Source organism: Mustela erminea, chromosome 17 (assembly GCF_009829155.1).
Source record: "Mustela erminea isolate mMusErm1 chromosome 17, mMusErm1.Pri, whole genome shotgun sequence".
NCBI lineage: Eukaryota > Metazoa > Chordata > Mammalia > Carnivora > Mustelidae > Mustela > Mustela erminea.
This window is the reverse complement of record NC_045630.1, coordinates 59,494,694-59,511,042: the sequence shown is the minus strand read 5'-3', so window position 1 is coordinate 59,511,042 and position 16,349 is coordinate 59,494,694. Positions and strand designations below refer to the sequence as shown.

Genomic DNA, 16,349 nt, shown 5'->3' with positions numbered 1-16,349 from the left:
AGCCACCCAGGCGCCCCTAATCAAAGGAATTAAAGAACACAGAAATAAATGCAAAATTGTTCCATGCTCGTGGATTGGAAGAATTAATATTGTTAAAATAGCCACAGAACACAAAGAAAGCTACAGAGTCAATGCAATTTCTATCAAAACTCCAATGGCATTTTTCAAAGAAATAGAAAAAAAACAATCTTAGGTTATCCGGCTGGCTTAGTTGGTGGAGCGTGTGACTCTTGATCTTGGAGCTGTGAGTTCAAGCCCATGTTGGGTGTGGAGATCACTTAAAAATAAAATCTTTAAAAATAAAAAAAAAAAAGGTAAGAAAAAGACTCCCAAAATTTGTTTGGAACCACAAAAGACTGTGCATAGTGTTGGGGAGAATGTGGAGAAAAGGGATCCCTTGTACACTGTCGGTGGGAATGTAAATTGGTGCAGCCACTATGGAAAACAGTATGGAGGTTCCTCAAAAATTTAAAAACAGGGGCACCTGGATGGCTCAGTCAGGTAAGCATCTGCCTTCGGCTCAGGTCATAATCCCAGGGTCCTAGCATCGAGCCCTGCATTGGGCTCCCTGCTCAGCAGAGAGCCTGCTTCTCCCTCTCCCTCTGCTGCTCTGCTTGCTTGTACTATCTCTCTGTCAAATAAATAAATAAAATCTTTAAAATAAAAAAATTAAAAACAGAACTGCCATAGGATTCAGCAATTCCACTTCTGGATATTTATCCAGAAAAACACTCACTTAAAAAGATTTATGCACCCCTTGTTCACTGAAGCATTATATCCAACAGCCAAGACATGGAGACAACCTCAGCGTCCACTGGACAGATGAACAGATGAAGAAAATGTGGTGTCTACCTACAATGGAATATTATTCAGCTTTATTTAAGAAAAAAATCCTGCCATTCAAGATAAAATGGATAGATCTTGACGGCATTATGCTAAGCGACGTAAGTCAGAGAAAGATAAACACCGTATGATCTCATTTATAAGCGGAATCTAGAACAAAAACAAGAGTACAAACAACCCATAGATACAGAGAAGAGACGAGTTTACCAGGGGCAGCAAGTCGGGGGGGGGGGGGGGCAAAATCAATAAAGGTGGTGAGAAGACCCAAACTTCCAGTTGTAAGAGAAAAAGTTTCTAGGGACAAAATGAACAGCATGTTGACTATAGTTAACATGTGTTAACTATGTGCTGTGTTGTGAATGTATAGAATATATATATATATTACGTGTTATATATATATATATAATACATAAGAGTGATATATAAAATCTGTTCTATTCTCTCATCCGACCCCAGGTCCCCCTTTCCCTGCCCCTGTCCTGTGAAAGCCAAGAACTGTGTTCTGAGCACAGGGGTCAAGGTTACTTCCACTGTCCTAGTACGTCGGTGACCCCCTCTTCCAGGAATAAGCTGGAGAGAGAAGGGGCTTGGGTAAATCTAGCTTCTCACAGGTGAAACAAGAGAAATCTGGCTTCTCACAGACAAACGTTGATAGATGGTGATGTGTGCCCCGGGAACAGAGCAGAGCGCGATACACCTCAGCAGGACAGAGGACTTGAGCTCCGTATTCTCCATGTTCTCCACAGAAAGACAGCTCCTGGGCACTCAGTCTTTGTGTTTATCTCCTTCTGTAATTTCTCTTCAGAAATTTAGTTTTTATTTATTCATTTATGTCATCTCGACACCCGGTGTGGGACTTGAACTCGCGACCCCGATATCAAAAGTTGCATGCTCTTCTAAGCCGGCCAGGAGCTGCTCTCTTCAGAAACTTAAAAGGAAAGAATCTGCTTCTCTATTTCAATGGCTGACTTCAAAGTGTCCTTTGACAGTCTCCTCAAGGTCACTGGCCATCCTGTCTCAGTGGACCCTCTGGGTCGTGCATGATGCCCACCCCGCCACCCACCCACCAGGGGAGGTAATGTTTACGGAGCCCACTCCTAACTCTGGAAGGACGCCCTCTTGCTAGGCTACTAGAAAAGAGTAAAGAAAAATAAATGTCAGTAGACGTTCTAATATCAAATGAGAGAAGCCCTAAAGCAGACTCATAAATACCAGAGAAAAAAGTACAACTAAGATTCACATTTATTAATATTAAAGAAACCACAAAATTAGAAGTCGGTTAATTTGTTCACATATTTCTTCGGTGAGGATTTTTGGTTAGCCATACCAAAATAGTTCATTTCTCTGTTACAAAAAAAATCATTTGCACCTAAAAAAACACATGCTCATGTTTTCCTCCTCTCCCTCCTGCTCTCAAAATTCCATTCTTTTTAAAATCCCATCTTTTCTTCATCATACTTGGAATTCCAGGCAGCGTATCTGGCAGTTACACACACATTACTTCCAGATGGCTTCACAGAGGCTTAATTGAAAATAAAAACAAGATCTATAAAATAACTTCCATACACACGTACAACCCGATTCCAAAACCTGTGAGCAAAAGGTTGACAGGTTCAACAGCCACATAAAGACCGACAACAGGAATTTGTGTTAACATGTAAAAGGCACCTCAGAAAATGGTGATCTCATTCCCTAAAACACGATTCTTCGAGCTTTCTTAAATGCTCATCAATATTAACGTCAGGGATCCAGAAGCGTAATCACCATAGTAACATTCAAAACAATTTCACAGACAGTGTGATTTATTTCAAAAGTCCTCATTACCTAAAAATCTACTTATCTTCTTATTTCTGATTCGGCCTCGAATACTTTTCCTGCATTCACTCGGAGCACGCGTAACTTCAAAAAGCTGAAAATGGGGATTCATTTCCAGCTGAGGATGGCCGCAGGCTGGTTCCCGAGGATGGCCCGGGACGGTGCTGTCGCTGCTGTGGGTGAAATCCTATGAAGGCGTCCCGGACCCGGAAACCTGAATCAATGAGAAGGAAGGACCTCTGATTATTTGGTTATTTCTCCTACCGGTCGTAAATACCTCCAACACTCACAAAACGGTCCCTCGGTGAGGATAAAATGCAGGACACATAAACTACATCCTGTGCCAAATTACCTCCATGGGAAAAAGCAGCCCGTTAAGACTGAGAGGCCCACCCAGGTCTGGCAAGAGCCCAGAGCCAGGATCTCTCCCACGGGGCATGAGGGGGGCCCAAGGGAAGAACGCTTTGAAAGCCGTTGGTCAAGATGCCGAAATACACGCCTTTATCCTGCACCTCAATAATTCCACTTTAGCGATCTAACTTACAGAAAACACTTTATTGTAAAGCGGCCCTGGAGCACCTGGGTGGCTCCATCTGTTAAAGGTCTGACTTCAGCTGGGGTTGTGATCTCGGAGTCCGGGGATCGAGCCCCACCACAGGCTCCCGGCTCAGCAGGAAGGCTGCCTGTTCCTTTCCCTGTGCGCCACCCCACCCCGGCCTGTGCGTGTGTGTGCTCGCTCTCTCTCAAATGAATAAATAAAATCTTTAAAAAATAATAAAATATGATTTTGCATACAAAGCTATATGCTATACTATTATATGCCACAAAATTGGATATATTCCAAGTGTCAAATACTAATAAAATGGTGTTTAGAACACGGTGTATATTTCTACAATTCATGTTATGAAGCCGTCCCATCAGAAATGACGTTTGAGAAGCCAGGAGGTCTACAAAAGTGTGTATGATACATACTTCTGCATATATGTATCTGATATACAGATGACACAGATCCCATATATATCACATGATACACAACATCTATCTTGATATGGTACGTATGATATACACATGTACATATTACATATGTCACACAGATCATGGCTACATTAAGCAAACAAAAAAGCAACCAGAATACAATCTTTAACAGTGACAGTGGGTGATTTCTTTCCCCAACCTTGCTGGTATTTTCTAAACTCACCGTGAGGAACGTATCCTGCATCTACAGTGGAACAGATGAACTCTTACAGAATGCAAGTGTAAATGAAGAAGTGACCCCGTGCAAATATTAACTGCTACCTTTGTACGGCTTTAACCAACCTGATATAGAGAATCCAGAACGTGGAAACCAGACTAGGCTCGCAATGGAGATGAGTAACATGACCATGATTTTTAAAGCCCAGCAGCAATGCCTGCCAGAAAGGAAAGTTCTCCGTGCTTCTAGGGGGTGGGCCGCGGGGCAAGCGTCCTGGGTTTGGATGGGAGACTGCTGGATGATAAAGCTAAGAGTTGCTCCGGGCCCAGTGGCCAACAGCATCTTGGCCACATGCACTGTCTGGGCACTCAGGCATCCCTCACCGTGCCCACAGCTTCCACCTCGCTTAAGACCCGTGTTGCCTTGTGCCTGGCCTCTCATGGCCCCTTCAAGCTCCAGTATCCCATGCAGGTGTGACCTAATTGACTTTATTAACCGTTCATGAGTCACACAGCATCCCATCTAGCAAGGACAGGGGAGCTCCACTGAGCTAAACAAAAGTTTTTCAAGGCATAGAAAAGACATAAAAAGATGAAGGGAGGGGCCCCTGGGTGGCTCAGAGGGTTAAAGCCTCTGCCTTCGGCTCAGGTCGTGATCCCAAGGTTCTGGGATCGAGCCCCACATCGGGCTCTCTCCTTGTTGGGGAGCCTGCTTCCTCCTCTCTCTCTCTCTGCCTGCCTCTCTGCCTACTTGTGATCTCTCTCTGTTGAATAAATAAATAAATCTTAAAAAAAAAAAAAAAAAGATGAACAGACTTCATTAGCAAGGAACGCACTGTTGAGGCAAGGCTGCCTGCCGGAGAATGGTCTGCTAGTTGGCTTCCTACTTTCTGACCAGAAAGCTCCATGTTGCCCCGTCAAAGGGTATATTCTAGGGGAATGGGAACTGCAGTCGGGTCAGGTAGGAAGTCTTGGTTTACTGCCTTGAAGCCTTAACTGAGTGAAACCGCTTTAGGGCTGTGGTCTTCTTGTTAACAATTCCTCCCTTTGAACCAGACTCTCAGCTGAACCGAGAGTTGTGCTCAAAATCGAAGGCACCAGCGTCCGTCTCAGCCCTGCTGTGTGGGACTCGCAGCTTCTGCTGGTCCCTCTGTGCGGCATTCCCCGGTGTCTGTGAAATTCCCACGTTACAACTCAAGGTCTGCATTCCCTACGTCTGTCCTTTGTTGTTCTTCTGCCATTTTAGTCTTAGGGAGATCATGGGCTTGGTGGCCTGTGGCTGGGATCAGACACTTAAAGTTTTAAAAAGGATACGGGGGCACCTGGGTGGCTCAGTCGGTTAAGCGTCTGCGTTCAGCTCAGGTCATGATCCGGGGGTCCCAGGATCGAGCCCCGCATCAGGCGCCCTGCTCAGCAGGGACTCTGCTTCTCCCTCTCCCTCTGCTCCTCCCCCACTTTCCCTTCTTACTCTAAAAAAAAAAAAGAAAGAAAGAAAGAAATAGAAAAAGGTTTTGAGAGGATACAAAGCAGTAGGAAGATTATTATAATCACTATAAATAGCAGGATAATCCCCGGTGTCTGGGGTTCACTTTGAAGCCTTGGTGCCCAAGACCCAAACCAATCAAGTCAAATTGATCAAAGACAGACCTCTCCACGGAAGGGGTCATCGTTTAGGCCAAGAGGCTTGCTCAGTGATCTTAAGTAAGTGAGTTTTAGTTTCCCCAGAAGTGTCAATCCAGGTACAGCAGGTGGTGTTGGCCACAGCACAAATACCTCCTTGCTCAGCTCAAAGGTAATCAAGAGGGGTCCTATTATCAAGAACTACTCTGGCAGAGACTCTGCAGATCTGCCCTGAGCAGCTACTGCTCCAGCAGCAGCTCTGTAATCATTATAAGAATTCAGAAATTAGCCCCGTTGTTTCTTTAGAGACAGAAAGTGTGGTTGTCTGCGTGCATGAACCCAGGGGGTGGGGGGTGGGGGGGGCAGAGGGAGAGAATCCCAAGCAGGCTCCACGCTCAGTGCAGAGCCAGACACAGGGCTCAATCTCACAACGCAGAGATCATGACCTGAGCTGAAATCAAGAATTGGATGCTTAACTGACCGAGCCGTCCAGACACCCTGAAAATTAGCCTCCTCGACATTTATTCCTAACTAGGGAAATAGGGATCCGTCAAAAGGAGTGAATCCCCACACTGGTAGGTCCCTTTTAACTCAACAAGGTAAATTTAGCCTTCGCAATGGCCTGCAACATAGAATGAGTGTGTTGCCTTTCCAAGCTAAGACCAGAGTAAAGGAAAGGAAAAGAAGCAGAAGGATTTCATGTACATAGTATCAAGTCTTGATCTTGGTCTTGGGTGGAAGCAGTCGACAGCAAGTCCATGATTTCTCTTCCTCCTCAATTTAATTTCTAGGTCTTCACGGTCTGCATAGGACCAGGTGTCATGGAGAGCCCTTCTCCTGCTTTGTGATGTGTACCCAGACTTAACACCTTCTAGATTTGCAGCAGTGTCCATGGTCAGGAGCACCAGGGAACGTCTCCTTTGATGGGGCTAGAATGGCTGTCTTCCTCTGATGACGCTTCCAGGATACCTAGTCACCAGGCTCTACGCTGTGACTGACAGGATCCTTCGAACTGGGATCTGGGAAGCGTCTTCAACCTCATGACGATCAGAAGAAGGTGGTTTCAGGGCGCCTGGGTGGCTCAATGGGTTAATCCTCTGCCTTTGGCTCAGGACATGATCTCAGGGTCCTGGGACCGAGCCCAGCATCGGGCTCTCTGCTCAGCAGGAAAGTCTGCTCCCCCTCACCTCTCTGCCTGCCCTTCCGCCTACTTGTGATCTCTGTCTGTCAGATAAATAAATAAAATCTTTATTTAAAAAAAAGAAGAAGAAGAAGAAGAAGGTTGTTTCATTCTCTGCCGCTAGAATTCTAAAAATTTTGCAAGGTTATTGTTAAGGCTCATATGGTCTGTCTAGTGAGTTGGTGCTTGATCACTGGAAATCATGAAGGTAGACCCAAGTGGGAAACACACTTTTTAACAGTTTCTTTGCTACTCGGGGGCATCAGCCTTGCAGTAGGGAAAGGCTTCAGCCCATTGGGAAAGTGGGCTCCAATCACAGGAACATACTGAGAACCAGTACTAACTGCCATTGAAAGAATTCCAGGTGTAGGTGATCGCAGGGTCTAGGGAGAGGGAGGTCTGAGGCCTCTGGGCATAAAAACAGTTTTATTTTGTTTTGTTTTGTCTCGGGATTATGGACCTGACACGTCAGGCGTTGCTGGTAGACCGTTGCTGCGATCTCACAAACGTCTCTCTGCCTGTGTCTGTTGGTAACTTGAGTCATCTTAAGTGTACCGTGGTGAGCGAAAGAAGGCAAAACCTGAAAAATGGGGTTTGCCAGGGAGCACCAGGTGGCTTTCTTGGGGTTCCTATAACCCCGGAGGTTCATTTCTTTTACAGGACTTGTTCACCCACCTGCGTTCTTGTAAATCAGGGCAGACTGCGGCCACAGTGGGAGGACATCCATATGACAAAGTCCTGGCAACGAGCAGCTTTTTTTTTTCTCAGAAGACTGGACTTAATCCGCTTGCCACAATTTTACAATGCCACAAAAAGAAGGCTTGGTATTACCCCTTATCTGACAATGCTTCTCATATACCGAATAAGCCTAATGAGTTGAACAAATCTTTTGGAATGTTCGAGGTCAAAAAGACTTAACAGGCCAAAAGTGCAGGAAAAACAAAAATAAAAAAAAATCCACTTTGTCTTTTTAATAGAGAAACCCAAATTATAATTTTCACCAGCTTCCTTTTGATAATAAAACTTATTTTTAATTCTATTCATTTGAATCCTAGCCAGCTCGACCACACATTGAAATTCCTTTTCAGGGATTCTTTTCCACAAACCTTCTACAACTTTATTATTCTTTTTAAAGATTTGATTTATTTACTTGAGAGACAGAGAGAGAAAGAGTATGAGCAGGGGGTAGGCAGTGGGAGAGGGAGAAGCAGACACCCCACTGAGCAGGGAGCCCAAGGTGAGGCTCAATGCCAGGACCCTGGGATCATGACCTGAGCCGAAGGCAGATGCTTAACTGACTGAACCACGCAGGTGCCCCAAGTCAGGAATTTTCCGATGGGCACCAACGAGATGGCCACCAGGGCCCTCTCCATCCCCCAAAGGACGATGGCGTAATCTGCATGGTAAGATGCCTTCTCTCCTTCCCTAAGGGAAGGTGATCCTGCCTGGAACAATCCTTTTCTTTTGCTGACAACCTTCTTGCCCACCCTTATTTCTAGAAAAACCTCGTATAACTCCTCAAAGCTCCCCGCTGCTGGCTGGCTGGTCGGCTGCCAGATTCAGGAACTGCTAACTAGAGCCAGTTATATCTTCAAATTTATTTGGTTGAATTTTGTGTTTTACAGCTCCCGACAATGATGTATAGATTAACCAAGAAAACTGTGAGAACTTAGGCAGAGTCAGTCATTTTCCCGAGCTATTATTTTTTTCTTAGACGGGGGCGCCTGGATGGCTCAGCTAGTTGGGCATCCAGCTCCTGATCCTGGCTCCCCTCTTGATCTCAGTGAGCTCAAATCCCACACGGGGCTCCACACGGAGTGTGTAGTCTACATATACACGTGTGTATGTGTGTGTGTGTGTGTGTGGAGCATATATATAAATTGTAAGAGACAGAATATACTTATTTGCTAGTAAACTCAAGTAGAATAAAAGTTTTACATTTAATATTGATAACTCTAAAGATGTTGTAAGGACCTATTTAGCCAGAGCGGCCTCACCTCGGTTGAACAGCCATTTTGTTACTTATGCAGTAGAACTTAAATTGACCCTACCCCCCTCCCCCAGGGAACTTGCTTAAAACCAAGTCCAGGAAACCAGTCCCAGGTAACAAAGCCCAAATATAAGGGTGGGTGAGGCCAGGTGGAGACATCCAATCAGTGGGGGGGCACATACTGTCCCCCTAGCTACCAAGGACCGTGTGCCCCACCCTTTGGGTGCCTTTTGGGCCCCAATTCTGGCCAAGGTCATAGGCTAATTCAAATATCTACCAGGGTGAATTGTAATTCTTTTGGCCACCCGTGTGTGACCTAGCATGACTGTGCAGCTTTCTCTGTGTGTTACCATGTCATTGGCCACTTGTGTGTGGCCAGGCCCAGCCACATGGCCTTTGCCTTTAAAGGCTGGTCTGTGGGGCAGGGAGGGTCACCCTCTCTGTAAGGAGCAGCCCTGACTGGTCTGTTTGACGGTCGGTTTGATTCTTGATGCTTGGTGCGAAATAAAGCTTTGCTTGACCTTGGCTTTGTATCAGTCTTGCTCCTTTGACCATAGACCCATTATTGGGGGACCCAACGATGTGTCTATCTTAATGAAACCAAACAACTTTTTTCTAAGATTTTGTATATTACTTGAAAGAGAGTGAGGGGGAGAGAGCACGCGCACACGCTGGGGAAGGGAGAAGCCGACTCCCTGCTGCACGCCGGATTCAATCCAGGACTCTGGGATCAAGACCTGAGAAGGCAGATGCTTAACTGACTGAGCCACCCAGACGCCCTAAATCAACGAACTTAAATTAGTTTTAACACAAAACATTTCCTCAGATCTCATGAAGCTGGAAAACATTTGGGTTAATTTCTATCTTTTCCAGAGTTCTAGAATGTCCACGCCTTACAAATGCTTGTCTTCCCGGGCACCTGGGTGGCTCAGTGGGTTAAGCCTCTGCCTTCGGCTCAGGTCATGATCTCAGGGTCCTGGGACCGAGCCCCACAGCGGGCTCTCTGCTCAGCAGAAAGCCTGCTTCCCCCACTCTCTCTGCCTGTCTCTCTGCCTATAAATAAATAAAATCTTAAAAAAGAAATTAGAAAAAAAAAATTAAAAAAAAACCCCACAAATGCTTGCCTTCCAACCAACTAAACAGAGCTCTTTCACAAATTACTTTTAGCAATACCATCCAGAGGGAGAAAAATGCCTCACACTTCTAACAGACACATAAACCCACAGATGTGAAAACCTTATTTCTCGTATTGCTGGAGAAGATTTTGAAGACTTTTATTTGTCTCTGGAATGAAGGAGGCTTGCTGGCGGCTGGGCACAAATGCCCTTACAGTAGTTCGCATTTCCAAAAAGGCCTCCTTTCCTTTTTTTTTTTTTTCCCTTAGTCTCAGACACCGGATCGGGAGCTGTGTTTAAACTTCGAAGACATGATATGATGCACAACTAAGGGACACAGAAAGAATGGAAGCTCCTCCGAGAAGAACTTTTGTTTCCGAGGGCCAATCAAGCCTTTGGAGACAGATAAGGGAAGTTTGGGGGTTGGTAAAGGATCAGGTGAGTTTGGAACTGCCCCTAGAGCTAACTTTTGTTTTGCAAAAGATCTGTCAGATAAGGACCGTAGTTTTACCTTCTTTAAAAAATTTAGATTCTTGGTTGATCCACCCATCCGAAGGCATTATCCTCGATTTGCTTCTTTCCCTCCTGATATACCGTTCAAATTTTAAATGTTTCTCTTTTTTTTTAAGATTTTATTTGTTTTATTTTAGAAAGAAAAAGCATGAGCAGGGGCAGGGAGGCGGGCCATTGTGGAGACACAGAGGGAGAGAGAATCTCAAGTCGACTCCGTACTCAGCACAGAGCCGGTAGAGGGCCTCCACTCCAGGACCCTGAGATCATGACCTGAGCCAAAATTAACAGTCAGACACTCCACCAACTGAGTCACCCAGGCACCCCAGATCTGAAATATTTTTGGCAATACTGAATAACCTCCCCTTGAGCATAAGACAGGTCCTCAACCAGGCTGCAAAGGATATTAACCTCCCGAAGGCTGGTGTCACTCCCGAGGACAGCCGGAAGAACGAGCCAGAAGAACGAACCAATAACCTGCGAGTTCCAGGCAGGCAGAAAGCCAAGCCCAGTTATGCAAAATGAGACAAGCAAAAGCAACAGCTCCCTCTGGGAAAGAAAGGATCCGTAAGGAATGCATTTGGGTTGGGAAAGGAAGGCACAATGTGGACGGACTTCTGTTTTTCTCTCTCAACTAAGTCCTACAGCCAGAGATTTGCAAGAGTTGATTCTGGTAAGAATGTTTACCTTCTGCTGGTTTCCACCCGTTTTCCTAGGAGCCACTCTGCAATGGTGACAACAAAAATCGTGGCTAATATTTACTGAGCATTTTCTGTGTTGGTTGTGGAGGATGTTCTTAGGCAACAGGCTAGAGCTTGGGCAAGACAAAATGGCCACAGTGACCAGAGAGCTGAATGCAAACAGGCTCATTAATCCACAGGCCCTACCTAATCAGTGGGCTACTTACAACCAGGCAGAGTTCTAATATTACCAACAATGGGAAAATTCCCCAAGTCTCCATAAGCCCCTCACTCTGCCCTACAACTCTAGCCCCTCACTAGAATGTCCGAGCAGACACTCTCTCTTCACTGTGCTGCCCCCTGCTCCCTGGCAGTGTAGTCAGTAAACTGCCTCCTTTGCTCTGACCTGGGACACCTCACATTTCTGTGGCAATGAGGCACCTTTATATAAATGAAGCCTCAAAGTAACTACGATGACTGTTCTGGTGAGTACTGCCGTATTTCTACCTTGTAGATAAGGGTACGAGGCTGAGAGGTTAAATAACTCAACCAACTTAGGAAAAGGATCTGCTAGGATTGGGACCCGTGTCCCGGGCGCTGGATCTAGGCAGTCTGGACCGGCATCCCATGTTGTCCCCAAGGCTGCTCGAGGGAGAAGGTGAAGAAAGAAAGTCAGGCCAGGATTAGAAAGGACAGTCAAGAATTTGACGTGAGGTGACTTTCGGAACTGGGTTATAGATTTTTATGAAAAGAGTTGCTTAAGGGACGCCTGGGTGGCTCAGTGGTTAAGCATCCGCCTTCAGCTTAGGTCATGATCCCAAGGTCCTGGGATGGAGCCCCGCATCGGGCTCCCTGCGCAGTGGGGAGCCTGCTTCTCCCTCTCCCACTCCCCCTGCTTGTGTTCCCTCTCTCGCTGTGTCTCTCTCTGTCAAATAAATTAATAAAATATTTAAAAAAAAAAAAAGAAAGAAAGAAAGAAAAGAGTTGCTTAAAAACCTCAGTTTGAAGTCTTCCACATGATTTTATTTCTATAATTTGGGGGGTGGACATTATGCTCCGGGCGTCAGGTTGCATTTGGCTGATGAAATCAGCTCAGAGAGAAAGTATTTCATGTTTTTCTCAAGTGGATTTTGCATAACTTACACATTTCCCCTCACTTTTCTATCAGAGACAGAAAAAAATCAACCTCGAACTCAAGACCTGCTCATCTTCATTTCCTTATCCCGTCACGATCTGAGAACATCGCCCTGTCTTTGGCTGGGGCCCCTGCATCAGCATCTTACAACCGAACGGGAAGCAGGAGAGCCGCCTGGGCGAAATAAATCAGATTGTGGAGGGAAGAAAAATAAAAGCCATTTTCCAACTTCAAAGAGCAGAACCCAAACCACTCTCTCCCAAGAGTTAAAGCAGCAAAATGTAAAAACATCTCAACACGAGAAAATGTGGCCGTGGCCTCGAGGCAATGCATTCCAGCGGCAAAGCTGGCCCTGCACCTACCATGTCACTGAACCAGCTGGTACACGGGGTCACCGACTTTCAGGCCGCCAGTTTTCTCCACTGAATAATAGACCCCAAAAAGTGGGGACGACTTGTATATTGCCTTCTCGGAAGGATCACACAGGCGGTAGCTGAAAGAAGCAAAAATTCATCATCAGGTACAAAAAGGAAGTCAGAATCGAAGTGCTCTCGAGAGAATTCAAGGGGCGCCTGGGGGGCTCAGTGGGTTAAGCCTCTGCCTTCAGCTCAGGTCATGATCTCAGGGTCCTGGGATCAAGCCCCGCATCGGGCTCTCTGCTCAGTGGGAAGTCTGCTCCCCACTCCCCCGTCTCTGTGTCAAATAAATAAATGAATAAAATCTTTAAAATTTTTCAAAAAAAGGGAATTCAAGTTTCCACTCCCAGATGACCTATACATAAGTAGCAAGCCTCTTCCGCAACATGGACAAAGTCTGTGGAGCCTGTTTTCCTAGAAGCATCCTGAGGGTCTATACAATTTTTCCATGGTTTTAGTTTGAAAAAACTTTAAGTGTTACTCAAAATAAGTGGTATGTTTTAAAAAAAAATAGTAAGTGGTATGTTCGCATGTGCAGCTCGGACTTCACAACTCCTGGAAACAAATGCCCACACAGTCTCAAAATGGAACTGCCTGCACTCGCCAAGTTCTTTTTTCTTTAATCAGTTAATTGATCTATTTGGGGAGCAGGAGAGAAGCAGGCTCCCTGCTGAGTGCAGAGCCCAATGCGGGACTTGATCCCAGGACCCTGAGATGGTGACCTGGGCTGAAATAGAGTCAGATGCTTAACTCATACTGAGCCACTCAGGCGCCCTCCCAACCTTCTGTTCAATGCTTGTAAATAATACGCTCCCCCCACACCCCAGGTTTACCACCCCAAAGCTGAGGCTCTTTGGTGAACAAAAGTAAAGATACAGACGCAACAGGCGTGAAGCAGGACGACTGACGTAGTTAATGTCGCTCAAAAGCCCTGTCTGAACAGAAAAAAATTAACTTCACCTCATCTCAAAAGTCAAAAAACAAAACACAACTGCATATCCGAAGGCTTCAAGAAATAACCTCTTCTCTAACTCAAAACCCCCGGAGACCAACAACAAGACAGAGAAAAAGAAAATAAAATAGAATATTATCTCCCAAAAATGTTGACTTCGTGTTAAAAACACATTCTCTATTGATAACTAAAGTCAGCTAATAAGAAAACACAATACCCGGGCCCAAAAGGTGGTCCCAGATCAACTCTGACAACTTGTTCCATTTCTGCTTTTTTCATATTTCAGTGTGCAACTTCAATTAGCCTCATAATCCTTGATGTTGAGTCTAATGAAGAGATCCGAGGTACAATAAAAATAACTATAGCATTTGGGGTCTTCATTTGGACATGCCCATGTGATGTATTGAAAATTGACATGAGAGATCTGAAAATTTCCAAACACAGCATTAGACAATGAAAAATCTGTCAAAAGCACTCGAAGATCCATCCACAAAAAAAGAGGAAGCGATTAACCCACACACATGCCAACTAGAAGGCAGAGGGAAAGGTGCTCGGGCGGGGCACCTACCCCCACAGGCAGCTCTGGGATGGGGATAATATTAAAAACACAGCGGACACATGGCTATTTACCTCTTCAGGGTTTCCAGTGGCTCCTTCCTGTCTATCACTCCGGTATCTGGGTCTACAGTGGTCAAAATGCACCTGTTATTCAAGAACCAACGATTAGGCGGTGGTTAGGAACCATCGAATGGGCCACCTCCCCCCGCCCGCCCAAAGGCTGACTCTCACAGAATCCTTCCTTACCTGGGGCAAGACAAAACCTTTTTCATTTCTATGTTGCCAATCAGGAGTTCATCCCAAGTATCCTAGGAGGAAAGAAGTTACCTTTTGAATCAAAGCTTCATTCATCTCTAAGGCAGTTTACTCTTCAGCTAGTCCTAACTATGAAGCTAGCAGAGGAAAGCAGAGACAGACACCAAGAAGCATCTCCCAAAGGGACCAAAGGGAGACGGCACTGGACGAGGCCAGGATCCAGCCACCTCTTGACTCAGTGTCTCCAAAACCCAAGCCCCGTCAGCACATCAAGAACAGACTTGCTCTGCGGGGCCGTTTGTCGTGGGAATCACACATTAACTATGAGGCCAATTTCCTGACATATAATGGGAAACATACAGCTTGCAAGACAAGCCCACTTTGTCCTTAGAGCTAAGTTACAGTGGAAGCCAAGTTCAAATCTGATAGTTCTTTGTTGAATGTCTTCACCCATGGGAAGTCAGGTATGAGATAGACACATTCAACAACCACTCCCAGCTCCACAGAGAGGCAGCCTGGGGCAGGGGGCGGGGGAGTGACCTCGCGTGCCGGAGCCACTGAACCTGATCTCAATTCAACTGAGGTTTGGAGGCCGAGGGTCTAAGGGATTTGAGGAGTAGTCAGTCCCCAAGAGAGGAAATGAAACATCTACTCCTCTCACGTGGTTCTGGACTCCCCCCTCCCACCACCACTTCGGGGACAGGAGAGGGAGGCAGGATTGGTGGGGGGGGGGGGGGGGGATACCTAACACATCATGTTTCCCCTTCCACCTCCAACAACCAGCCCCATTTCTCTTCCAGTGGTGCCCGAACCCCCAGGGCCCACAGCAGTGACTTAACAAACACAGGAAAGGTACTCCCGTTCCTAACTGGGTCTTCCCAGCTCACAAATCTGCTCCGGAACAGGCGCACAGCCGCGGTAAAGGTCCCTGCAGATGCCCGGGGTTCCCAGCCACCCCTTAGGAAAACACTGCTCTGTTCCAAACAGCCAGTTGACAAAGCACGTTGTCCTTGCAAAAGGCAAGGACCCCCATGTAACAAGTGGGATTTCTATATCCCAGCCAGAACTTATTACAAGCTTTGTGCAAACGGGAAAAACATGCAAGATAACCAGAGCAGGTGGCTCAGCTGGCGGAATGTAACAGGGATCCCGCATGGGGAAGTGACCCGTCGGCCACCTGCAGCCCTGGTCTGGGGGTGGCAGAAAAGGCTGATGCGTTTTGCCACACGAGGGCGCCGCCGCCACAGGAATGTGAGCCCATCCGCGCTCCCGCAGCTCTCCAACTCCCTCCCTTTCATGGTCTTTGCACAAATGATGATGAATTTCATACTTCAAAGCCACAGATCTGTGAAAATGCTGCCTTGTGACTGTGGCAGGAAGCAGGAAAGTCTGAAAAGTTCAATTAGGTGTCCTAGCTTAATAACACAGATTTATTCTGTAGACAAGTTTGTTTCTCTAAACTGGGTACTGCCGTTCTCTGGGCAGCACCCAGTTTAGAGAAACAAATTGTCTGCCTAAATAGAAATCGTCTCAAGCTCCCCAAATGGCAGGTCTAATGACCTCCGAAAATATTAATCACTTTATATAATAATGTCACTTACCCTAATCTGATCACAGTTGGCATTTTGGTGCAGAGTGTTATTGGCAGCAAAAAAAAAAACCACTACATGAATTACATTTTTTTTCATTTAAATGTAATTATTAATTCAGTTATTAGAGGAAAATAATAAAATACTTTAAATTATTAAAAGTTCATTTGAATTAAGAAATCACGAAATTAAATTTTCCATTAGGTTCTATTAGACACACGTGAAGTTCCAGTGCCTTCCCGAAACCCAGAAAACAGCTAGAAGAGCTGACTGCTCCCCCTGCTGGCCAGAAGCCGCTCTGCAGTCGGGCAAAATCCAGGCCCCTAAGACCTACATTTAGGGTGATGGGATAAAACCATGCAGTTTTTGAGGGGAAGAAGAAAGGACAGGAAGAAAGCAAAGCAACAAGAAAGGAGAGAGCATTGTACACAATGGGCTCAACTCTACGGAATCAGCCTGAGAAATTACGATGAATTTACCATTTATATTGGCAAACATTA

General features: G+C 45.8%; 1 protein-coding gene across 1 annotated transcript in view; it reads right to left on the bottom strand.

Annotated features, from left to right (window-relative positions):
* Positions 1–2,067: 2,067 nt before the first annotated feature.
* MTARC2 (mitochondrial amidoxime reducing component 2) overlaps positions 2,068–16,349 on the bottom strand; it is a 32,106-nt gene continuing 17,824 nt past the window's right edge. The window contains exons 5-8 of the mRNA XM_032318440.1: positions 14,252–14,313; positions 14,078–14,149; positions 12,442–12,572; positions 2,068–2,872 (exon numbers count right to left, since the gene is read on the bottom strand). Of these exons, the coding sequence (XP_032174331.1) occupies positions 12,446–12,572; positions 14,078–14,149; positions 14,252–14,313 (261 nt within the window). The 3' untranslated portion in view covers positions 2,068–2,872; positions 12,442–12,445. The remainder of the gene's footprint in view (positions 2,873–12,441; positions 12,573–14,077; positions 14,150–14,251; positions 14,314–16,349) is intronic.